At 33.8% G+C, this 27,942-nt stretch overlaps 1 protein-coding gene across 1 annotated transcript in view; it reads left to right on the top strand.

Annotated features, from left to right (window-relative positions):
* The window catches only part of LOC111059783 (receptor-type guanylate cyclase Gyc76C), a 319,606-nt gene that overhangs the window by 223,417 nt on the left and 68,247 nt on the right, over positions 1-27,942 (top strand). Inside the window, 2 exon segments of the mRNA XM_039436866.1 lie at positions 19,993-20,042; positions 25,608-26,186. Of these exon segments, the coding sequence (XP_039292800.1) occupies positions 25,638-26,186 (549 nt within the window). The 5' untranslated portion in view covers positions 19,993-20,042; positions 25,608-25,637.

The following is a 27,942-nucleotide window of genomic DNA, read 5'->3' as shown; positions in this document are numbered from 1 at the left end:
TGGAACAATCACATTGTCTCAATTATATTTTAAAGGAAATTGAAAAATAGTCAGACACTTCACCAACAATTATTAGTTTTTGTTCAATGAGCGTCTGTATTAGTCTGACTTTTCATTCAATTAAATCAGAAAATCATGCTAAGAAATGACTATTTATTATTGACCGAGCGAAGTGAGGTCTAAGATTCAAGTCGACGGTTTGGCATTTCTCTTGATGTTTAAATGTTTATATGTTTTTATGTTGCGCATTTACGGCGAAACGCGGTAATAGATTTTCATGAAATTTGACAGGTATGTTCCTTTTTTAATTGCGCGTCGACGTATATACAAGGTTTTTGGAAATTTTGCATTCCAAAGATAATATAAAAGGAAAAAGGAGCCTCCTTCTTACGTTAATATTAGAGTAAAAATCTGACTATAGAATTATTCATCATAAATCAGCTGACAAGTGATTATACTCAGATGTGTGGAGAAGCCAGTCTATTGCTGTATTTCCATAAGGTCTATAGTTTCAATCAGGTACTTGTGGATGAGAATACTGCGTGAGGTCTACTGTTCACAGAACTACTAGTTAATTCTAGATATTTGCATTTTTTATCTATTTGTTGTGCGCCCCCTGTGAACTTGCGTCCCTCGGCCTGGGCCTACCCAGCCTATTGGGAAATCCCAGGGCTGGGTTTCCCAATAGGGACTTCAACCTTTCATCCTAGTATAAAGAATCCACCATTACATTGATCCTATTGATAAATTATTGTTTACAGCAGTTGGGAATTCCAGAAAGACTTCTTACCAGAACTAAATTCATTAGATTTTCCATGTGTAAATAACAAAATCATTAGTTCAACATCGACAGGAAAAATATTCGCTTGGGTGATTTTATAAACCAGTGAAATTTAGGTGAAACCGAGATTCATAAATGAATATCTTGATCATAGCAATCAGTCGAACTGTATAAGTTTTCAGTCGTATTCAACATGGAAATCTATTCGGTGATTGCTGATTCATTTCCTCGTCAAAATTACTATCTATACCACCCGATATTTGAAAAGGAAATTGCTTCTGGAAAGCTCTGCAAGTAACAGCTTGTTACATACTGCAGTGGAAGAGAGACAGAACATAGGAGAATACGATAAACTCACAGCTTGTTACATACCTTAGTGGAAGCGAGAAAGAAGATATGAGAAGAGGATAAACTCACAGCTTGTTACATACCTAAGTGGAAGAAAGAGAAAACATAGGAGATGAGATTTAGAAGACGGAGATGGAAGAAGACAGAGGAGAAGGAGATTTGTAAGGAGGAAATTTGTAATTTTGACAAAACAAATTCTAATTACTTAAGGATATCGTTCACAATATCACCCCCAAAAGTCCAAAACAACACAGAAAGTTAATTCCAGAGAGACTCAATCCTTTCAAGTCGAGTCTTTTTCGTTCCATGTACATTGATGATAGACTTTTTTATTCATACTTCTTTTCATTCCACAATTGAGGGAAATATTACAAACTAGCTGGCCCGGCGAACTTAATACCGCCAAATCCATCCATGACAAACTTTAGCTGGATGCACACCTTAGGAGGCGCGATGCGGCATTTTGCATCCAGGTGCTTCTAGCTTATATTGGTTTGAATGGAAGAAGGATAAACTCACAACTTGTTACATACCTTAGTGGAAGCGAGAAAGAAGATAGGAGAAGAGGATAAACTCACAGCTTGTTACATACCTAAGTGGAAGAAAGAGAGAACATAGGAGATGAGATTTAGAAGACGGAGATGAAAGAAGACAGAGGAGGAGAAGATGGAATATGAAGTAGTGCTTCATACCATAACATAGATTCTGCTGCTCAATGCTTAGGCATTCAGTTTACTAGAGATTGATAATGTTGTAACACTGTTGAAATTAAATAAAAAGAAATTGTCAAAAACCACAGATTTTCCAAACTGGTCTTTACAAAATTTTGATGAAATCTGTGGTTTTTGACAATTATTTCTTAGTCTTTTTATTTAATATGAATAATTACCACATAAGGTTCTCAAATACAAAAAAAACTGTTGAAATTATTTTTATAATTTGTGATTTTTACAAAATCATGTCGTTTTAATTACTTAATTTGGATATCTATCTCAATATCACCGCCAAAACAACAAAGAAAGTCAATTCCAGAGACTCAATTCTTTCAAGTCAAGTCTTTTTCGTTCCATGTCTAATTGACCGAGCGAAGTGAGGTCTAAGATTCAAGTCGACGGTTTGGCATTTCTCTTAATGTTTAAATGTTCATATGTTGCGCATTTACGGCGAAACGCGGTAATAGATTCTCATGAAATTTGGCAGGTATGTTCCTTTTCTAATTGCGCGTCAACGTATATACAAGGTTTTTGGAAATTTTGCATTTCAAGGATAATATAAAAGGAAAAAGGAGCCTCCTTCGTACGCCAATATCAGAGTAAAAATCAGACTATAGAAGACTTATAAAAATAATCATCACTCCCCCTTGAGAAACTGTAAAATGTTGGAAAAGAATGATTCACCCCATGAAAGAGAGTTGTTCATTAATTACTGAAGATTGACAGAATAATTTACAATTTTTTCGAATTTAGCTTAGCTTATATTTACCCTAAAACGGAAGATGGAAAGAATATGGAATTCTGTGTCATTCATCGTACATAGAATATTTCCTGGACCATCTATTGACAATAGACAACTATGAAAACATCAAATTCATGTTTGAAACACTGATTTAACCTATCAATTTTCACTGATATATATTACTACCATTTGATTGAGAAGAATATGTTTTCGGAATAATAAATGCTGCATGACTAAGCACATAGGAAGTCCGTATTGAGATGTAAATGAAAATATTGATTGTCAGATAAATTTCATGATTCACCAAGTCATACAATGACTTTTTGGCGGTACGAAGATTGCCGAGTAAGCTAGTTTTACAAATATACTAGTAGTTCTATGAACAGTAGACCTCACGCAGTATTCTCATCCACAAGTACCTGATTGAAACGATAGACCTTATGGAAATACAGCAATAGACTGGCTTCTCCACACATCAGTGTAATCACTTGTCAGCTGATTTATGATGAATAATTCTATAGTCTGATTTTTACTCTAATATTGCGTATGAAGGAGGCTCCTTTTTCCTTTTATATTATCTTTGAAATGCAAAATTTCCAAAAACCTTGTATGTACGTCGACGCGCAATTAAAAAAGGAACATACCTTTCAAATTTCATGAAAATCTATTACCGCTTTTCGCCGTAAATGCACAACATATAAACATATAAACATTCAAACATTTAAACATTAAGAGAAATGCCAAACCGTCGACTTGAATCTTAGACCTCACTTCGCTCGGTCAATAAGAATCTATTTCAGCTCGTGTGATTGAAATTCAGCTGAAATCTGTCTCAGTTGGGTGAACTTAGTTGGTGAAGTTAATTAATATTGAACATTGAACAGTAGACGGAACGAAACATCCGCTAAAGGAAGTTTGGAAAGCTGAAACGTAGTGATAAGGGCTGCTCTGCTGCTTTATGCTAAGACTGCAATCTTTAAAGCTCCAGCCAGTCTAATTATAAGCAGCATCACCCCGGAATATAAGTCCGTGTAAGAGAGGATTATTGTTGCTCTAATTAAATCAAATCGCGAAGCGCCTTAACGAGTCTTCATCAGATGGATGAACTGGAAGAATAAAACGCCGGTAAACCCTTGTTCCAGACTTGTTTAAACCCTGATCTTGTCTGAAACTGAGTTTAGTCTGAATTAATGTGCTGTTTTTACTTTCCTTGCCCTATTACTATAGGTAAGGAAAGTATTGCTTTCCGAAAAAAATTAAGGTATCCCAATTTCTGAATTTCTATACGTTTTAAGGTCCCCTGAGTCCAAAAAAGTGGTTTTTGGGTATTGGTCTGTATGTAAGTATGTGTGTGTGTGTGTATGAGTGTATGTGCGTCTGTGTACACGATATGTCATCTCCCAATTAACGGAATGACTTGAAATTTGGAACTTAAGGTCCTTACGATATAAGTATCCGACACGAACAATTTTGATCTGATGCAATTCAAAATGGCGGCTAAAATGGCGAAAATGTTGTCAAAAACAGGGTTTTTTGCAATTTTCTCGAAAACGGCTCCAACGATTTTGATCGAATTCATACCTACAATAGTCATCGATAAGCTCTATCAACTGCCACAAAACTCATATCTGTAAAAATTTTAGGAGCTCCACCTCATCTATGCAAAGTTTGATTTTATATTTCCAGTTATCAGGTCTCAGATATAATTTAAACGAAAAATTTCTAGTGGAAACGATTGAGCATGGAAATCTCTCCAATTAATGTCCAGTAACATTTTCACCTAAAATTGAAAATAAGCTTGAAATTTGAGGAAATGTAATATTATTCAATTGCAAACTGTTGGCAACTGTTGATTCTATTAAATCATTCACTATGAAGTGATAGCAGATCTCGTGTATATCCAGCGTTATTGTTCTATCACCATCTGTCTCATGTCTTTGAATAGTAGACTTGAGGTGCGCGGAAACACTAGCGTCAGGTGATCAATTTTCATAACGGCAAGGAAAGTTGTGTGAGTGCACCACACCAGATTTTTGAGATTACAAACTGAGTTTAGTCTGAATAAATGTACTGTTTTCTGAGTTTACAACTATAGTGAGGTCCACGTCTATAATGGCAGTATTTGATTAACATTGTGTACGTTCTGTGTACAGTAAATTGTTCCAGTTCCAATCATAAATTGTTCCATCACGTGACTAGTTCAAAATGCTCCCATGGAACGCCATTTCAAAATCGTTGGTTCAAGCTTTTGACAAGCGCACATATAACGTTGATTTACACTAAAATGTGTCGTTTACTAGCTGCGTGAATGAAGAAAGGCTGTTTTCAAACCTACCGTCTAGAAAAGTGTAAATTTATTTTATTCCATTACTCTCAAATTTTCTATCGAGAAAAATTCATTTTTGAATAGACTTAGAACGTTGTCAAAAATCCACTTTAATTGATTAAAGTCTATTGTAATGGCAGTATTTGATTAACATTGGTGTTGCTATCCTTGTCTATCACCTTTGTATCATCTTCCTATAGTGAAATCCACGTTATAATGGCAGTGTTTGATTAACATTGGTGATACTATCCTTGTCTATCACCTTTGTATCATCTTCCTATAGTGGAATCCACGTTATAATGGCAGTATTTGATTAACATTGGTGTTGCTATCCTTGTCTATCATCTTTGTATCATCTTCCTATAGGTGAGGTCCACGATATAATGACTGTTTGATTAACATTGGTCATGCTATCGTTTTATGATATTTTCATCATCTTTGTATCATCTTCCTAACATTTGTGATGCTATCCTTGTCTATAATTCAACAAAGCAGATAGCGCTATCCTTTTCTAACTCTGCAACGTTACCAGACCGTTTTTTAAAAATGTGGAAATATAACTATTACAAATATCATTGAAAAATATATTACCTTGCCGTATAAAATATAATTGATTATTTTATCATCTTTGTATCATCTTCGTATCACTTTTGTATCATCTTCCTATGGTGAGGTCCAGGTTGTAATGGCAGTATTTGATTAACATTGGTGTTGCTATCCTTGTCTCATCTTTGTATCATATTTGAATCATCTCCGTATCATTTTTGTATCATCTTCCTATAGTGAGGTCCACGTTGTAATGGCAGTATTTGATTAACATTGGTGTTCCTATCCTTGTCTATCATCCTTTTATCATCTTCTTATACTGAGGTCTACGTTATAATAGCAGTATTTGATTAACATTGGTGTTGCTATCCTTGTCTATCATTCGACATAGGAGATGGCACTATCCTTTTCTACCTCTGTAACGTTCCTACATCGTTTTTTAACAATGTATAGTTATAATTTATCAACACAATATTCCATCTCAGTTATGCTGAGGTTTAAAGGAAAACGTATGATGTATTTAGAAGAGGCAAGGTAGAAAGGCATTAGGATATTTTTCATGGAAAACGTATGATGTATTCAGGAGAGGTAAAAGGAAGAAATGCATTAGGATTGTGGAAGAAACTGAAGAAACTCCGAGAGAGGAAAATGAGAGATAATTTGAAATCTATACTATAATGAAGGAAAGAACTGGCTTACACACGTACGGGATACGAAAATTACGTTTGACGCATCATCACGTCTGAACTACTCAACTGATTAACTCACAATTTTGCATATAGATTCTTAATTAACTAAGGATGGTTAAAGGCCTATTTTAAATTCTTCAAGATTTCATTACGTCAAGTTTTCAGTTTGTCAAGTTGTAAAGGAATAGACCCTTGCGGAGCACGGGTTACCTGCTAGTAGATAATAAAAAAACTCTGTATGAAAGTATGAGGAAAGTAGTACGCACTTCCCTGGTGAAGTTGTGGGAAGCAACGGTAAAGAATAAGGAAAAGATTCTAGATGACGAAAAAAGGATAATATTTGAAGAGAGGATCAGCTGATAATTTTCCTTGTATCTATCAATCTTTATCAATGAGTCACATTATTGTTCTTGAATCTTCAGTTCTTTCTTCACCTTTTGAGTGAATATGCAGCAATTCTTCTGTATAATTCATACCTATTTGAGTAAAGATAATATCAATTGAAAAATAGTTTCTGGATGGGTATTTTGGTCTTCTCGGAATACTATTTTAATAATCATTATAATATAATATAACCAGCATCTTTTTAATGTAACCAGTCCCACGTCTTCCTTTCAAGATCCGTCATAATTTGAGAGGAAGACCGTATTTTAAGTCTCGGCTTTTTGGGCGTATAGGATAATCAATTAATGATTGAATGATTTATTTCAGCCAAAAATACATTAGTACATTAGGCTAAGTCATATTACAGATAAGCCATATTATTACAATAACATAATAATATTGGGGCACCGAGCTTCGCTCGCTATTTATTTAAATAAATAAATAAATAAATCTTTATTCTATGACAAGTACATTACAGAATAACAATAATCAAATATTGAATTCAACAAAAATGCTTAGTGTACAGTCAAAGAATACAATACTGTTTGCTAAAGAGTGAACTTTGTCTGCAAACAGGAGCATATCTCACAATTGAAAATAAAATAGGGAATTCGCTTAGCGTACACACATGAGATATTATAAACTGAAAATAATGGGAATAAAATAATAATGACAATGAACATGAATGATACCAAATAGTAAATATAATAAATAATTAAAACCACACACACACACACACACACACACACACACACACACACACACACACACACTCATACAACATGGAGCTGATTTTGTTAAATCATAGCTTACACCTTCCAATGGTGTATCAAAAAAAAAAAAAAAAAAAGAAGAACGAGTGAATAAAGTTCAGATTAAAATTCCAAAAAGATCCTCAATCTCTCCCGGTGAACGATTCATCAACCACAATCTTAATCTAGATTTAAAAGAAGCAATACTAGCTACATTTTTGACTTCAGTGGGAAGACAGTTGAAAAATTTCGGGCCCAAAAAAACGAAGCTCTTCTGAAACAAAGTACAATGAGAACGAGGCAATGTTATGAACCCCCTCTCAGCATTCCTAGTGTAATAGGGTAGGCCTACATCAGGTCCATGGTTACCACTTTTCTTATAAAATAGTGCCAGAACCTTGAAGACATACAGATATCTCAACGGCAGGATGGATCTTGCTTTAAAAAGTGGGAATGAGTGGACTCGCCCACCCTCACCGCAAATAACACGGATAATTGCCTTCTGCAGCCTAATCAAAGGCAAGAAATGAGATATATAAGTGGATGCCCAGCACGAAATACCATACCCAAGTCTGGACTGCACAAATGCATAGTACATATTAGAGACAACATTACCGGGAAACAGATGCCTTATGTGATAGAATTTCCGCAGCATCAGAAAGAGAACTTGCTTCAGCTTCTTGATATGGAGCCTCCAAGTTAGAGTATCATCTAAAATAACCCTAGGTACTTGATAGAATTGGTCCGGCAGACAACATCACAATTACAATTCCGCTGCCCCATTTATTGATAAACAGATCTCAATTCTTTAAAATTCAATTCAATTCAATTTATTTATTCACACACACACACACATAAGATACATAAATATGAAATAAAAATTAATTACATCAATAAAAAAACATTACAGTATAAAATGATTGGGAAAGGACTAACAGGCACAGCCAAAAACTGTTTCTCTCCCGAATTTTGATTTATACACTATAAATAATATTCCAAAAAGTAGGTTATGTTCCATACACTTGAATTCAGGTCAAATTTTCAGTCCAAATATTTGAAAACATAAGAGTTCTAATTTACATTGTTCACATACCAAATTGAATAACAAAATAACACTCACTAATCACTTAGGACTGTAAAATAATGATTAACTGATTAACTTTTTCTATTATGATATACCATGTCATGTCAACAAATCAGATTATTTTGATCGAGTCTATTAAAATTTCTAGATTTCTCGCGGGATACGGTAAGCTAATTGATTATACAGCTGATCTCCCACACAGGCACACACATCTTCTGTTATCGACAGACGACGAAATCATCATCTGTTTTTCCAAGGATGAATTATCCTTTTCATGTCCTTCAGCGAGTTTTCCCAAGGATGAGACCTAGTGCAATCGAATTTTTATATCATAAACGTACTATATTCCAAATTTCGTGAAAATCGTTAGAGCCGTTTTCGAGATCCGTTGAACATAAATAACCATATAACCAGATATGAAAATATAAACAGATATGCAGAAATTGCTCATAATAGCTTATAAGAAAGTTAGTAGACAGTTTCTGTCTACTAACGTTGAGCTTGATAAGCTCAATTTATTATCACAGATGCACTAGTTTTTGCAAATATGAACAATAAACACCATAATTTATGCAAAATACTTATACATTTTAATCCTTAGAGATGAAGTTAGAAAGTCTGAAGTTAGAAATCCTTAGAAGTCTGAAATGTTTATGGTTAACTTGAAAAGAGAAACTCTTATAATTCGAATTTGAAGTGTAAGAATACCCCAATTCATGGGAAACCAACAGTCTTCTCGTTTTCCAATTTGTTCCTTTCGAGAAATGTCAGAGACCTTTCAGCTAAATCCGTATTGTTTGGCTAGAAACTAATTAGCACAGGATATGACTACTAGTTAGTTCTATTAATAACTTAGATAATTATGAATGGTTAATGATGAGTTGAGAGTTTCACTGAAATAGCTGACAGCTATAGAAAACAGGTAGACATTTGAGTTTCACTGAAATAGCTGACAGCTATATAGAAAACGGTAGACAATTTAAATGTAAGCATATTTAGTAGAGGAATGTGTTTATTCACTTCACAACGGTAGCCATACGGAAATTGAGAAAACACAATAATTACTCATCCCCTGGTCAATAACCTATTGAACCAAGATTCTATTATTGAATTTCTTACCTAGAATAACTGCAACTTTCAATATTTAATTGTTTCCTTCAGTTATTGAGGGGAGTATATGATAGAGAGTATTAGGGTTCCTATAGTGGGGTTCACATTATAATGGCAGTGTTTGATTTGCAATGGTATTGCTATCCTTGTCCATCATCCAACAAAGCGGATAGCGTTATCTCTTTCTCGCTTTGCTCTGTTGCAAGATGTTTCAGGTGGCTTTGCCCTAGCCTCAATAATTAGTCATTGGTCCTATAGTCAGGTCCACGTTATAATGGTAGTGTTTGATTTGCAATGATATTGCTATCCTTGTCTATCATTCAACAAAGCGGATAGCGCTATCTCTTTCTTGCTTTGCTCTGTTGCAAGATCGTCTTTTAACAATGTAAAATTAATAATTAATTAACTAAATATTTCATCTTAATTATGAAAATTCATTATGAAATTATTGCAGAACATAACTCCTTGCTTAAATAGAATATAATTGATTGTTTTAAACGAGAATGAACAGTTAATATTACATCAATAAACCTGTATCAGCTACCGTCTATGAAAGGCATTGACAAGACAGAGGATCGGCAACGTTGTTCTCCTATCTTTTGTGTGTGATAGAGTACCACCTATAGTGAGGTCCACGTTATAATGGCAGTGTTTGATTTGCAATGGTATTGCTATGCTTTTCTATCATTCAACAAAGCGGATAGCGTTTTCTCTTTCTCGCTTTGTTCTGTAGCCAGATCGTCTTTTAACAATGTAGAAATTATAATTAATTAACCAAATATTAAATCTAAATTATGAAAATTCATTATGAAATTATTGAAGAATATAAGTCCTTGCTTAATAGAATATAATTGATTGTTTTAAACGGGAATGAACAGTTGAAATATTACAATATCGGGGACCGAGCTTCGCTCTGGAGTACAAAAGCATAAAAAATTTATTACGAAAGAAGAAATACTATAATAACATTCATACAGAAATGTTCTATCTAATCACAGTAAATTGAGATTAATTCCCAGAGGAATGCAAAAATTTCCCTCACAAATGCCCAGTTAAATTTTAATCTTGATCAACTTCACGTGAACCAAATCAGAGAACACCATTTCAAAAAGAAGGATCTACTGGAATTAATCAAAATTGAAAATAACCCGGCTTTTTTGCAACCGGCACTAAGTACCTGATTGAATGATTACAAAAGTTCAATATCTGAGTCATAATTTTGACACAGTCCCACACACATGAACTCGCTCTCTCACTTCCAACAGACGACGAAATAATTATTATCAGTTGTTTTTCCAAGGATGAATAATAATTATCTTTTTAATGTCCTTCAGCGAGTTTTCCCAGGGATGAAACCTAGTGCAATCGAATCTTTATATTATAAACCTACTATGTTCTGAATTTCGTGAGAATCGTTAGAGCCGTTTTCGAGATTCGGTGAAATACAAACATATAAACAGAAGTTGCTCGTTTAATAGTATAGGATCAATAAGCTTATAATCAGCTACCGTCTATAGAAGGCATTGACAAGACAGATGATCGGCAACGTTGTTCTCCTATCTTTATCCACCACCATTCTTTTCCTTTTTAATTGAAGAGATTTTATATTCATTTTTTCATTTTCGGGTGATATTTCGAACTCTGCAGTGGCCAAATCAGAGGATTATTAGTTGTTATATTAATATATTTTATATATTATAATTTATAAAGTGGAACTCAACGACTAGATGATTAACCATCCATCATAGGCTATATAATTCCCGTATTAATAAGCAGGTAAGTACATTAGGAAACTTCAGTCGATTATCAATGGGTTCCACATTAATGAACAACCAATCAACTGAACTGTGTAATTGCATATTATGTGTGCAATCCCGCAAATGCACTAATACATTTAATTATTCAGCGAATTAATTTGCATTTCTGCAATTCAAAGATTAATGCATAATCAATTGAGGTGTTATTGAACCTGATTGAATGAACGGTGATTATGCTAATCCTAATGTATTACAGTATTAATTAGAAATTGTTTTCAATTATTCAAACTCTTGAATAATTGTTGTGATTGCAGGACTATTTTGCTAGAATTTTCAACAATATTTGAAATTTTTACTTCGATTAAGCTGCGTTTACGCCAAAGTTATTAACAAAATGTTAATAACTTATAGATTCTATTATATTGAACGGAACTTGACAAGCACATATGTTTATCATGTGTATGATAAGTTATTTTAAATCTAATAGAATCTATAAGGTTTAAGTTGTTAACATTTTGTTAATAACTTTGGTGTAAACGCAGCTTTAGAATTTGAATAAGTAATTCTCTTTTATAAATACAGTAGTTTGAATATCTCTGTTCTACTTTGCATGGTTTGAATACCCACTTCTCTCTCTAGTCACTAAATATTGGGAATGCCACTTTTGAAAATGAGTTCAAACTATTTGTGATTTGATAAAATATCTTTAATTTTATTTCTTATCAGTTTGAAATATTATTAAAGCTTGTAGATTCCCGAGCTTTTTAAAGCTTGAGATAGCCGATTTGAGACAAAATTAAAAAATCTGGTGTGGCGCACTCACACAACTTTCCTTGCCGTTATGAAAATTGATCACCTGACGCTAGTGTTCCCGCGCATCTCAAGTCTACTATTCAAAGATTTGAGCCAGCTGGTGACAGGGCAATAACGCTGGAGACACACATGAGGTCTGCTATCTCTTCATAGTGAATGATTTAATAGAATCAACAATAATTATTAGCAATTGAATAATCACATTTTCTCGAATTTAAAGCTTATTTTCAATTTTAGGTGAAAATGTTACTGAACATTAATTGTAGAGATTTTCATGCTCAATCTACTCCACTTGATATTTTTACTTCGATTAAGCTGCGTTTACGCCAAAGTTATTAACAAAATGTTAATAACTTATAGATTCTATTATATGAACGGAACTTGACAAGCACATATGTTTATCATGTGTATGATAAGTTATTTTAAATCTAATAGAATCTATAAGGTTTAAGTTGTTAACATTTTGTTAATAACTTTGGTGTAAACGCAGCTTTAGAATTTGAATAAGTAATTCTCTTTTATAAATACAGTAGTTTGAATATCTCTGTTCTACTTTGCATGGTTTGAATACCCACTTCTCTCTCTAGTCACTAAAATATTGGGAATGCCACTTTTGAAAATGAGTTCAAACTATTTGTGATTTGATAAAATATCTTTAATTTTATTTCTTATCAGTTTGAAATATTATTAAAGCTTGTAGATTCCCGAGCTTTTTAAAGCTTGAGATAGCCGATTTGAGACAAAATTAAAAAATCTGGTGTGGCGCACTCACACAACTTTCCTTGCCGTTATGAAAATTGATCACCTGACGCTAGTGTTCCCGCGCATCTCAAGTCTACTATTCAAAGATTTGAGCCAGCTGGTGACAGGGCAATAACGCTGGAGACACACATGAGGTCTGCTATCTCTTCATAGTGAATGATTTAATAGAATCAACAATAATTATTAGCAATTGAATAATCACATTTTCTCGAATTTAAAGCTTATTTTCAATTTTAGGTGAAAATGTTACTGAACATTAATTGTAGAGATTTTCATGCTCAATCTACTCCACTTGATATTTTTTGTTTCCATTGTATCTGAAGCCTGATAATTGGGAATCTATCTGCATTGATGGGGCGAAGCTCCTGAAATTTTTACAGATATGGGACTTGTGGCAGTTGATAGAGCTTATCGATGACTATTTTAGGTATGAATTTGATCAAAATCGTTGGAGCCGTTTCCGAGAAAATCACGAAAAACCCGGTTTTTGACAACATTTTCGCCATTTTAGCCGCCATCTTGAATTGCATTTGATCGAAATTGTTCGTGTCGGATCCTTATAGTGAAATGACCTCAAGTTCCAAATTTCAACTCATTCCGTTAATTGGAAGATGAGATATCGTGTACACAGACGCACATACACTCATACACACGCACACACACACACACCACACACACACACACACACACACACACACACACACACACCACACACACACACACACACACACACACCACACACACACACGCACACACACACACCACACACACACACACACACACACACACACACACACACACACACACACACACACACACACACACACACACACACACACACACATACAGACCAATACCCAAAAACCACTTTTTTGGACTCAGGGGACCTTGAAATGTATAGAAATTTAGAAATTGGGGTACCTTAATTTTTTCCGGAAAGCAATACTTTCCTTACCTATGGTAATAGGGCAAGGAAAGTAAAAATTGAAGAAGTTTTGGGCAATAGCCTGTTTTTCTTTTCAAAATTGTTATAGATCCAAAAAAGTACAGAAAAATGTGAAACCACTCAAATTGTACAACAATAGGGCAGCGCGTGTGTCCATTAAAATCGCCGAAATGTTTCTATATGTGTGAAGACACATATATGAAGGTATGTGTTTTATAAATGTTTCTGTGTGAAGACACACATATGAACACATGGTGTACATCACACTCTTGTCTAAAATGAGAATAGGACCTTTGCCAGATAGCTGTCTCAATAGAGCATTCGCGATATAATGGAAGAACAAGACCTCTGATGCTTTCTTTGTTGAGAGAAGATAAATAATATCCTCTTCCTCTAATCGTCTCCAAAGTTCAAAGCTCTTTTCAGCTGTAGTCCTCAAATATGTTTTATCGTTGTTACAAATTCCATGTCACGCGGGAAAGATTTGTATTTGTCGCCTAAATTATGATATTCATGTTCACTGTAGGAATTGTTGAAATGTAATATACATTTATTAATTTCAACATCAAGCATAATACTTTTTGGAACAAAATTAAGAATTGGAGACGTTTATTGTTCTGTAATAATATAATAATAATAATAGTCTAATAAAAAATTTCAAGCCTTCGAAATTCAAAATTCATCAGTCATATCTCGAATACGTATTCTCTGGGTGTTAAAAAACTTTGGTGAAAACAGACATTTTAAACTTAACCCCACTTTGGACTATTTATGTGCCAAAATCAAGGAATTGAAGAAGTTTTGGGCAATTGCCTGTTTCTCTTTCCAAAATTGTTATAGATCCAAAAAAGTACAGAAAAATGTGAAACCACTCAAATTGTACAACAATAGGGCAGCGCGTGTGTCCATTAAAATCGCCGAAATGTTTCTATATGTGTGAAGACACATATATGAAGGTATGTGTTTTATAAATGTTTTCTGTGTGAAGACACACATATTAACACATGGTGTACATCACACTCTTGTCTAAAATGAGAATAGGACCTTTGCCAGATAGCTGTCTCAATAGAGCATTCGCGATATAATGGAAGAACAAGACCTCTGATGCTTTCTTTGTTGAGGAAAGATAAATAATATCCTCTTCCTCTAATCGTCTCCAAAGTTCAAAGCTCTTTTCAGCTGTAGTCCTCAAATATGTTTTATCGTTGTTACAAATTCCTTGTCACACGTGAAAGATTTGTATTTGTCGCCTAAATTATGATATTCATGTTCACTGTAGGAATTGTTGAAATTTAATATACATTTATTAATTTCAACATCAAGCATAATACTTTTTGGGACAAAATTAAGAAATTGGAGACGTTTATTGTTCTGTAATAATATAATAATAATAATAGTCTAATAAAAAATTTCAAGCCTTCGAAATTCAAAATTCATCAGTCATATCTCGAATACGTATTCTCTGGGTGTTAAACTTTGGTGAAAACAGACATTTTAAACTTAACCCCACTTTGGACTATTTATGTGCCAAAATCAAGGAATTGAAGAAGTTTTGGGCAATTGCCTGTTTCTCTTTCCAAATATCGTGTTTGTGACTGTTCTAATAAATAAATAAATATTCAAGACACTATTTTAGGTTGTTACGCAATATCAATCTCTGGTAAACTGAAAGTTTAAACATTTGGCAGCAGAATCTATAGAATTGGTGAAGCCCCATGATTGGTTATTAGTTGTTGACCAATAAAGATTGAGCTCTACTGTTATTCACTGAGGTGACATTCACTTCATCACGTTCTCAATTGATCAAGAATCAGCCGGGTGAAAGCGTCTCAGTTAGTCGAAATCTCAGTTTCTCAAGCTCTCTTTGCTTTCAGAAAGTCGAATTGATACAGTATCATATATTCGAATCATACCGTATCATATATTTGAATCAGTAAAAATCTCAGTTCTTCAAGCTCTCTTTGCTTCCAGAAAGTCGAATTGATACAGTATCATATATTTGAATCATACCGTATCACATATTTGAATCAGTAGAAATCTCAGTTCTTCAAGTTCTCATTGCTTCCAGAAAATCCAATTATTGATACAGTATCATATATTTGAATCATACCGTATCATATATTGAATCTCATATATTTGAATCAGTAAAAATCTCAGTTCTTCAAGTTCTCTTTGCTTCCAGAAAGTCCAATTATTGATACAGTATCATATATTTGAATCATACCGTATCATATATTGAATCTCATATATTTGAATCAGTAAAAATCTCAGTTCTTCAAGCTCTCTTTGCTTTCAGAAAGTCCATTATTGATACAGTATCATATATTTGAATCATACCGTATCATATATTGAATCTCATATATTTGAATCAGTAAAAATCTCAGTTCTTCAAGCTCTCTTTGCTTTCAGAAAGTCCAATTGATACAGTATCATATATTTGAATCATACCGTATCGTATATTTGAATCTCATATACTTGAATCAGTAGAAATCTCAGTTCTTCAAGCTCTCTTTGCTTTCAGAAAGTCCAATTGATACAGTATCATATATTTGAATCATACCGTATCATATATTTGAATCTCATATATTTGAATCAGTAGAAATCTCAGTTCTTCAAGATCTCTTTGCTTCCAGAAAGTCCAATTGAGTCCAGTATCATAATTATATTTGAACCATACCGTATCATATATTTGAATGATACTGTATCATATATTTGAATGATACCGTATCATATTCAAAACTATTAATATTTAAAAACATCATGAAAATTATCAAAAGCTTTGGAATATTGCAATTTAAAAGCAAAAACCTGACCCCCAAACGTACCACTTTACTTTTGAAACATTGATAAACAGCAATTTACAAACGGTGTAGCTGACTTGATGAATTGAACGGCCGTTTCAATCAGGTCGTTTTCAATCAATATTACTTTCTCTCAATCAATATGAACAATTAATTAATAATGGTTTCACGACGTTCATTCTGACTATCTATTGGAATTAGCAATTAAGAAAGTTTGGGCTTCGTTTTGTTACTTTGTGAACTGAATTGTTAAAATTTGTATTAATAAGAAGTTTGGACTTCGATTTGTTACTTTGTGAACTGAATTGTTAAAATTTGCATTAATAAGAAGATTTAACAGTTATTAATTTTATTGATGATGACCAGAAGCAAAAAAGATTGTTGATAATTTTATATAGGTTGTGGCAGATCAAATCCTGAAGAATCTAATTGTAACAAATTTACAATAACTGTCAAGATCTGCCAGTTTTATACTGTACTCGTAGTTTTTTCTTATTTCTTATTTTTTATTGTGCAAAATACTACAATCATAATATAATTATGACATTGGAGGAAAAAATAGGCTGAGCCTGTTCTATTTCTCTCCAAAAATTTAGATAAAAGTTAATGTTGTCCTAAGTTTGAGGTTATGATATCATACAATGATACATAATTGATGCTACATTCATTGATGCTCTTTTACACTTCAATATAATTTTCAGATAGAATTAAACATGTCTTCAGTCATTTCTATCAAGTAAAAATATACTGTGCATTGTTTTATCTAGTAAACATTCCAATGGGTTGTTGTCCTCCTCATACATAATTGATGCTACATTCATTGATGCTCTTTTACACTTCAATATAATTTTCAGATAGAATTAAACATGTCTTCAGTCATTTCTATCAAGTAAAAATATACTGTGCATTGTTTCATCTAGTAAACATTTCAATGGGTTGTTGTCCTCCTCATACATAATTGATGCTACATTCATTGATGCTCTTTTACACTTCAATATAATTTTCAGATAGAATTAAACATGTCTTCAGTCCTTTCTATCAAGTAAAAATATACTGTTCATTGTTTCATCTAGTAAACATTTCAATGGGTTGTTGTCCTCCTCATACATAATTGATGCTACATTCATTGATGCTCTTTTACACTTCAATATAATTTTCAGATAGAATTAAACATGTCTTCAGTCATTTCTGTAAAGTAAAAATATACTGTGCATTGTTTAATCTAGTAAACATTTCAATGGGTTGTTGTCCTCCTCATACATAATTGATGCTACATTCATTGATGCTCTTTTACACTTCAATATAATTTTCAGATAGAATTAAACATGTCTTCAGTCATTTCTGTAAAGTAAAAATATACTGTGCATTGTTTCATCTAGTAAACATTTTAATGGGTTGTTGTCCTCCTCATTTTGAGCTCTAGCTCTAGAGTGCTCGAGTGCTTAATAGTACTCAGACATCTCATAGTTTTGTTATCACACTGATTAGTGTCTCCATATTGGATTCTTCTCTCCGTTATGACTGAAATAGTAACAACTAGTTGAACAAATATTTCAGATTGTACTTGTCGATAGTTTTTACAGATTCTAAATCACTTGGAGGTCGACAAACTTTGTTTCAAGTATACTTTTTAAGAGTTGGACACAAAGTGGATACTGATGTATTTGAATAAGCTTCCGGAGATGTCGTGAGAGTGTTTATAATAAGAGTCTTGAATTGTTGCATTTGATTGTACGTGTATATACAAGCTCGCTACTATCATAGAGAAACAATAACATAAGAAGATATCCCATGGTATAGGGCATTTATGTCGCAACTTTTACTGTTATCTCAAGCTGATAGTCCACGTAGTTCTTTTCCATGAAGCTTTATGACGCTGGTAGTCTCTCATATTGTGCCGTTCATACACTCTTACCCGGTCGAAACCGTAAAAATTGACAGTAATCGGCTTGAGATAACAGTAAAAGTTGCGACATAAACGCCCTATACCATGGGATCTACTATGTTTCTCTATGCTACCATGTAGCTTCGTATAATAAGTGTCCTGAAGTGTTATTTTTCTTGGTTCAGTTATAATAATTGACCGAGTAAAGTGATTCAAGTCGACGGTTTGGCATTTCTCTTAATGTTTAAATGTTTGTATGTTTAAATGTATATATGTTTATATGTTGCGCATTTACGGCGAAACGCGGTAATAGATTTTCATGAAATTTGACAGGTATGTTCCTTTTTGAATTGCGCGTCTACGTATATACAAGGTTTTTGGAAATTTCGCATTTCAAGAATAATATAAAAGGAAAAAGGAGCCTCCTTCATACGCCAATATTAGAGTAAAAATCAGACTATAAAATTATTCATCATAAATCAGCTGTCTAGTGGACTACCACCCATTCAAAAACATCGAACATCTTGAAAATGTATCTTCCCATCAACGTCAGTAGACAGTGTTGACTATAATACTACTCAAAGACCTTAAAGAGATATAGACCCACAATGCCTATGCCTTCCCAATGATAGCTTTTACTTGAAATTGAAGGCCGCCATTGGGGTATTTTAGTACGAGAAATTATATCTATATATTTGTAATATTATAGATTACAAAGGCATTGGTATATAATAATCTTATAGGTTGCCCCCTCAATGGCCGATTTCGATTCCAAGAACGACACTAGCGCTGCATGTGAGTCTATGCATCTTTAAGGTCTTTGATACTACCCGTTCAAAAACATCGAACATCTTGAAAATGTATCTTTCCATCAACGTTGTAGACAGTTGCAGCCAGACCTGATTACAGCGCTCACACTCACATTCCGGGACGACACGTCACGATAGTGCAGAAAGCTCTATGTTTATTTAGGATTTTTTCTAGATATTTTAAATTTATAAATTATTTATTAGTTTTTGAGAAAACATAACAACAGGTCAATGTAACTTATTCAGCGCGAGGTCTACTGTTCACAGAACTATTAGTTAATGTACGTCCAAATGCTTCTGTTCCACAGAAATCTTCGAATCCATAAAAGTACAGTCAACAAATTTAAATCATTACCATCCTTTTTAAAGCATGCTTTGCGACTTTCAAGACAGTCCATTCACCCCTCTTTCTCTTCCAATATCTTTTTCCATCTTCTAAATGAATACTACGCCAAACTCATCAAACCAGAAAGAATATAATTGACATGGATCGAATTTTCATTAATAATATCCATAAATGGCAAGTTTTCTAAGGCCCGGTTGCTTAAAAGCCTCTTAAATATTAATCATGATTGAATGCCAAGAGGATCAATCAGAAAAGCCTTCTTCTGGAAAAAGCCTTCTGTGTTTGGTTCTCGTCCTGTTATTTGACTATGCTTGAAATTCGACAGGCTTTTGTGTAACCGAGTTTGCGTGTTTTTCTGTTTTGATATATGTTACATAATTTTTTTTTTGTAATTTCAGGTGTACCACCCGAAGAACGCGATGGACCATTATCTTCTGCTGGTACACAGGTTGGTATTTTTAATATTGATTTTCATCATTCTATTCTAATTATTAGAAATATTTAAAATAATATTCTGATCATCTAACTGCTCTAGGTGTCGGTATTGCATAAAGTAATTCAGACTAATTATTTATAAATTCAAGTCTAGAATGCCCTTTAAAAGCTCCTCCATATCAAAGGTTTATCAGTGAAGATCACTCTTGTTATACTATCAATTACTGATAGCCTAGACTTTAAACAGCTGGAGTCAGAAAATTGGCTTTCCAAAATGGGGCGTAGACGCAGCTTTTAAAACAGTAGTCGTAGTTTTTATTTTTGCATTTTAATAATTGGAAACGTTTTTCCTTGACTAAATTAGACATTCCTAAATAATTCAAAATAGCTGAGACTTTACACTATTTTCTCTTTATTTTATTTTCTGTTCAATTTTCTAGTTTTTCGAAATTTAATTGAAACGTGACTATGACAATGTCTGCGACTACGCCCCCTTTTGGAAAACCAATTTTCTGACTCCAGCTGTTTAAAGTCTAGGTCTTAGCTAAATCCCGAGCTCGGAAACCGGCCCTATATGTTGTTCAACCTCAGATCTATTGAAAAACGAGATACCGGTTCTAGTTGTTACAACATAATCAATCTTTGGTGAAATAGAACTTCAAGTAAAGAGCAGCAGTATTTACACTAACGGTGGAGCACTGCTATTGGTGGAAACCGTGACCTATCAAGGTGAACGCTTGCGATTGGCCCAGACAAGCCCCTCCCCAATTGGCGGTTCAGACAAAACCGTTTGCATCGCCATTTTGTTTTGTCTCCGTTCACCTTTACTTGTAGTTTTAGTTTACCAGAAATTGATAATGATATAACAACCGAAACCTTTTCTAGTTTTTTAATAAATCTGTTGTTTATTTATTTATTTATTCATATAAAGATAATTTATTTAGACAACATCTAACATCTAGTGACAGTTGCACAACAGCCGGTTGAATTTTAACCGTGGTTAATTCTTCGAGAACCAATCACAGAAGCCGTATTATAAAAAAGGCTTCTGTGATTGGTTCTCGTGAAATTAATCACGGTTAAAATTCAAACGGCTGTTGTGCAACCGGGCCCTAGTCTTTTTATGTAGTATGGATGACTACTGTACTAGAATATCACCTGACATGACCATATTGACCATGATATCACCTGATATCATATCAACTGATATGATTGAATTTTCAAACCAGTAAATGGACTCTTATTTTGATATTCAGTTTTGAGAAATTTTGCCTAGGTGTGCCCATATTAATTTCGCTTTATGTTTTTGTCCTCTAAAGCAAATCATATAATTTTCATTAGTATTTTTAGTTTGTACAATGTTTTGTGATAATATTATGTTGTGCGGAATAAATTATTTTTTGAATTGAAAAAAGAAATTCATAGGCATGTAAATATTTGAAGAGTAAGAATTTAGAGAAATTTTGAACGGTGTTGCATCATCATTTTCAAAAATTCCCTGTCACTCACGGATCTGAAGGTATCTAATGAATGATTCCGCCTAAGCATACCATTTAGGCCTACTGCTCTAAATACCTTCTTCTACATGCGAATGTTTCTCCCTGTGACATGCAATAGCCGTATCAGAAGCAGTCTACAGAAATTTACATACACCAACATACCTGAAGAATATAAGAGTGGAACAAGCTTAGATTAATTAAGTTTGGAAACAAACTGTTTCTATGTTGCATAATGTTATATGGCTTAACAAGTGAATATCTTCTTTTAATTGGATAAGTTGTTTAGCATGAAAGAACCCACCGTGATGATCTGATTATTCTAATCCAACTCATTGTTTATATACTATGCTGTGAATATTCTTTGTTGAGAGTCTAATATTTAGTACACAGTGAATTTCTAATGAGAGGCTCAAAATTAAAATTCACTAAATTCGATCTTCTTCCATAAAATTAATCTTTATCATCTTAGCTCAACTATCCTTGGACCTTCCTATAGTGAGGAACTCACACTGGAGAGAGATAGAAGAACATCGTTGCCGATTCTCTGTCTTGCCACTGCCCTCTCTATATAGGATAGCCGATACTAAAATATTTGATGTAGTTTTTTGTAATTTTGTGAACAACTATACGACTCAACCTATTTCGGACTATGTGTAACCTTATCTAAATTTGGGAGAGGAATAGCACAAGGTTACCTTATTTTTTCTCTCCCTATCATTTTGATGATGTACTTATTGTATGAATCAATAAAGAATAAATTAAGAAATATTATAGAATATAGTATTAAGAATAAATAAAGAATAATTATAATAATCAATTATATTCCTCTCATTCATTAGAAAAATATATTGGTCAATGATTAAATAATTAATTTTCATTATTGAGAATATTTTGTTAATTGATTATATTTCTGCATTGTTTTAAAAAGAACTGGCACCGTTGCAGAGCAAGAAAATGATAGCGCTATCTGCTTTGTCGAATGATAGACAAGGATATAGTGAGGTTCACGTTATAATGGCAGTGACATGGTATTGCTATCCTTTTCTATCATTCAACAAAGCTGATAGCGCTATCTCTTTCTCGGTTTGCTCTTTTGACAGATAGGCTTTTAACAATTCTGAAAATCTATGAGGAAGTTATTGAAAATATAATTTCTTGCCTAATAAAATATAATTGATTATTTCAAACGAGAATGAACCGTTAATATTACATTAATAAACCTGTATCAGCTACCGTCTATAGAAGGCATTGACAAGACAGTGAGGATCTGCAACTGTTCTCCTATCTTCCTCCACTGCCATTATAATGTGGACCTCACTATAGCAACACCAATGTTAATCAAATACTGGCATTATAACGATCGCTTCTATTAAATCGACCCAATGATAGGAGATTTCATAATGCTTCTAAGATTTATGAAATTCGCACGAGATGAGCTATGATGAATGTAATGTATTTTTCAATGGCTAGAAACATCATTATCTTTAGTGAGTTTTTTGTTTGTGGGATTGCATCTCTCTTAAATCTGCAGGGTAAAAAAACCTGTTTTTTCTGATGCTACTCTTTTTGACAGTGGTTTCTTATAAAAATGTCAAAAATGAGATGACAGCCAACTACTGCCCTAAAAGAACAACCAAATTACAATGCAAATGAAGGATTCTAATTAATTAAGTTGTGGACTTTGCTTTGAGCCATGAGCCACGACTGCTATCAAAACGAGACGGCAGAGTGATTCCAAAGTATTTATTTACTCCGTACAAGAAAATGACGAACATTTTCTGAGACCTGAGCTCCTCTTTAAAATGATGCCGGACTGAATTCTTTGACGCAGATATATGGGGGCGTGCGCGCGCGCGCGTGTGTGTGTGTGTGTGTGTGTGAGTGTGCACTCAAGGCCCTTTGTAGATCATTTTCACGTGAGGAACTTGAAATGTGCTTGGAAAATCGCCTTTTCCGCACCGGGAAAGCTCTTTACCTTCCGGTGAATGTAGTTTCTCCAGTATATAACGTTGTTTCAGCAGGTACCTCATTGCTTTAGTCTCTTGCTGTACTGTGAATTACGTTGTTAATTGAAACTGGGGGCCTGCCTTTCTCCTTGTGTACTATACTCACTATAGTTTATAATGTTGGGAGATTCATGGCGTCTCAATTATCAACAATCAAATTCTGTGATTAAGTAAATAAGGGAAAATAATGAGATACTTGAGTAGTCATCAAATTAATTCTATGGATTGGATTCTTTAGAATTGAATTTATCTCTTTATTGTCATTATTGACATGGCAGAGGAATTACAGTAGTAATTTATTTATTTATTAGACATATAGGCCCGTATGCACAACAGCCGGTTTAATTTTAACCGTGAATAATTTCACAAAAACCAATCAGAAAAGGCGTTTTTGAAAAGACGGATTTTCTAATTGGTTCTCGTGGAATTAATCATGGTTAAAATTTAACTGGCTGTTGTGCAACTAGCACATAGTGTAAAAGACATAGTCATCAGGAAACAAAACATTCATACAACAGACACACAGACAATTAATAAAACTCATAAGTTGTGTAAAAACAACTCATAGAACAGTGACTTGAAACTGTCACAACCACTTTGAGCTTCTAAATAATTTAGGTAGTAGAGATAATTTAGCAAGTAGTATTTTCATGTTGTCAGGAACTAACTGTATAGATTTTATATCATCTGTATAGAAGTTTATATATTTTTTCACTGAGTTGTGTTTTTTTTTGTCAAAATAAAAAATTATTTGATTTGCTTCTCACTTTATTTCTGCATTTTTATTAACTCTAAAGCTGGATTCGCTCCCAACAGTGACAGTGAAAAATGATTCCCATGTGTTCTAATTTGACTATTCTCATTCAGGGAGTATGAATAATCCCATTAGAACATGTGGGAATTATATGTTCACTGTCACTGTTAAGTGCGAATCCAGCTTTAAACTTCTTCAAATCAGTGATATTCACTGCAATAAATTTCAGATAATTGTGCAACAAGTGAGCAGAAGGGATGTTTTTCAAGGTTTCTTTTTTATTATTGAATTTAGTAATTTATTCAGTTTGATCAAATTTAATGTCTGCTGTATGTTCCCTTCCCTTAGGGTAATGGGAACACAGAGTTGATAATTCCTTGTACAGTTGAGCTCTAGATATTCTGCATTCCCAGAGCAGCTATAGTGAGGTCCATGTTATAAAGACAGTGTATGATTGGCAATGGTATTGCTATCCTTGTCTATCATTCAACAAAGGGGATAGCGCTATCTCTTTCTCGCTGTCTTTCAGCAATGTTGAATTAATAATAAGTTAACAAAATATTCCATCTTAATCATGTAAATTCATGATGAAATTATTGAAAAATATTATTTATTGCTTAATAAAATATTATTTATTGCTTAATAAAATATAATTTATTATTTTAAACGAGAATGAACAGTTAATATTACATAATTAAACTGGTATCAGCTACTGTCTATAGAAGGCATTGACAAGACAATCAGCTACTGTTCTCCTATCTTTCTCCACTGCCATCAAAACGTGGATCTGACTTTAGTAGTTGCTACTAATATTACAGTGTGCATGCTTGTTTATTACAGCATGCAGCTAGATTATATTGATAAGGGAGTATATTTTCTTTTTATATTCCCTTTCTTGGTATGGGCTTCCCTTGTATCTACATGAAAATTAAGAATCAAAGTACTCCGTTTCAGTTCTATTCCATTTCTCATAACATGTTTCGACTTATAATAGGTCAATTAAATGAAAGCTAGCAATTGCTAGACTAAAGTCATTTTCAAGCAAATGCTAGGATTTGAGTCAGCTGTATAATCTTATTTGTATATCTAGAACCAATCACTAGTTGCTAGTCACTAGATTCAAATTTCTATTCAATCCACCCAATGTCATTCTCAAGTGAGTGAGTAGAAAAAATAATGTAAAATAAATACTATTACTAACCATTTATTGCTTATGTATATTAATATGATTTATTTTCTAGAACTGGAAATTTTATCAAAAATGTTTCTTTTAATGATTGGGATGAGAGTTATTCACAATGTGTTTGTTTGTTTGGCAGGTGAAGAGGTGAGGTGGTCGGCGGCTGGCCATGAGCCGCAGCCGCGGACCAATCAGACTGAAGCCGCTGCCCGTTGCTGCCGCCCCACAGCTGCTGCTACTGCTGCCGCTGCTACTGCTCGCCTGCCACTGTCAGCAGCTACTTGCCGCATTGCCACTGTCCCCCCCGCCCACCACCAACCCCCGATCCACCCTCACCACCGCCAAAATGGTAGCTGTTGCCACCAGGCCTGATAAAATGGCAATGTACAAAGTGGCGCCCAACGTGGGACCATTTGACCACAAATCAGCACCCAACGTGGGACCATTTGACCACAAATCGGCACCCAACTTGGGACCATTTGATCATAATATGGCTCCCAATGTGGGACCACTTGACCAAAAAATGGGACCATCCAACCCCAACATCACCATTATAGATGACCTGGACACTACACCTGTTAACACCACCAGAGTGTCTCCAAACACCAAGAGGCAACCAATTGACCTCACTGTTGGCTACCTGACAGCAATCAAGGGTGATGTGAAGGATCGCCAAGGGCTGGCTGTGTCTGGAGCTCTTACCATGGCCTTGAAAGAGGTAAGTTTTTGTTGATTTGTCATTCAAACCATTATAATGTTCAATAGATTTGGATTGGAATCCTTTTTTCTTCAAGATTGTATTATTATGCTTTCTCAAAGGGAAGGGTGATTTCATTGATTGCCAATGTCAAATTGATCCTGTGTCTGGATCCCTAATATTGTCCATCAGAGATGCAAGTCTTTATTGATAAAAAATATGTCATCCAACTCATAAGACTGTTAGTTAGATTGTGATAGGAACAGTTTTAATTTTAAACTTGTAATACCTTTCAAAAGTTTGGTGATTTCACATGATGGAATAGAATGAATCAAAAGAATTCTCTTATAAAGTATTTTAATAGGATTTTAACACTTGAGAATGGGATTCATGCCCAAAGCCAGTCATGTGTTTCTTAAAATATAGATGTGTTATAACAAGGGTACTAGTAATTTCCTACAATTCTATTTCTTTTCAACATTACTTTTATTTTATAACACTAAAAAGTGTGAAGAGTACTTGATTTATCCTATTTTGTTACAATACTTTCAGTAGCCCTAAAAATAAAAGTGAGAATGGTTATAGTACCATCAAGAACTAGAAAACTGTATTTAGTTTCATACAGTTATGGAATAGTTGGTTTACAGCCTTTCTGTATTCAAATCAGTAACTAAAAGCTACATTTATTGGAAAATTGTGTAAAATGCTGAAAATTTTCTGAGATTATGTACATTGTGTTTTCTTGGAAAGTAAATTTAATTTCAAATTTCAAACTTTCCTGAATACCAAATGGATGATGAAATTGATGAATGAGCATGCATGCAGCAATTGAATGATTCAACACACAACATACCTGTTGCCAGAATTAAAAAATTAAATTCGTATGGCTTTTGTTGGTGGGGAGTTCCCTTTCGGGAATGTTCCACCGCCTGAATATATAATTTAAGCCGTCAATGGGCCTTACGACTGTCATACTTCAGCCGGGACCGACAGTTTAACGTGCCCATCCGATAACACGGGAGTGATCTGGTTAAAAAACTTTTGGTAATGAGAGGGGTTCGAACCCGGGATCTCTATGCTGCTACGCAAGCACTCTATCCACTAGACCACGGATCACTCCAGAATAAGCTTCATTTATAGATTTGAATTATCAGAATAAATTCAATTTTGAACTTCCTCAAATTGTGAATGAATTAATCTACCTTTTTGGGAGATTATATTTCATTTCAAACTCTATATCATCTGAGACCTGATGCAAGTGTAGAATTCATTTCAGACTTTCTCAAATTCTCAATGATTGACATGGATGAATTCATTGGTTTTATAAAGTATAATATAAAGAGCACTAGTAATTTGTTCAATAATTGAATAATTGATTGGTGTTTGACAGGTTAATGACTCTCCAGACCTATTGCCAGATGTTTGTTTAGTACTGTGCTGGAACTAAAATTCTCAAATTCTCAATGATTGACATGGATAAATTCATTGGTTTTATAAAGTATAATATAGAGAGTACTAGTAATTTGTTCAATAATTGAAGAATTGATTGGTGTTTGACAGGTTAATGACTCTCCATACCTTTTCCCAAATGCTTGTTCAGTACAGTGCTGGAACTAAAATTCTCAAATTCTCAATGATTGACATGGATAAATTCATTTGTTTTATAAAGTATAATATAGAGAGCACTAGTAATTTGTTCAATAATTTAAGAATTCATTTGTGTTTGACAGGTTAACGACTCACCAGACCTGTTGCCAGATGTTTGTTTAGTACTGCA

The sequence above is a fragment of the Nilaparvata lugens genome, chromosome 10 (genome assembly GCF_014356525.2).
Source record: "Nilaparvata lugens isolate BPH chromosome 10, ASM1435652v1, whole genome shotgun sequence".
NCBI classification, from domain to species: domain Eukaryota; kingdom Metazoa; phylum Arthropoda; class Insecta; order Hemiptera; family Delphacidae; genus Nilaparvata; species Nilaparvata lugens.
This window is presented reverse-complemented; position numbering and strand designations above follow the sequence as displayed.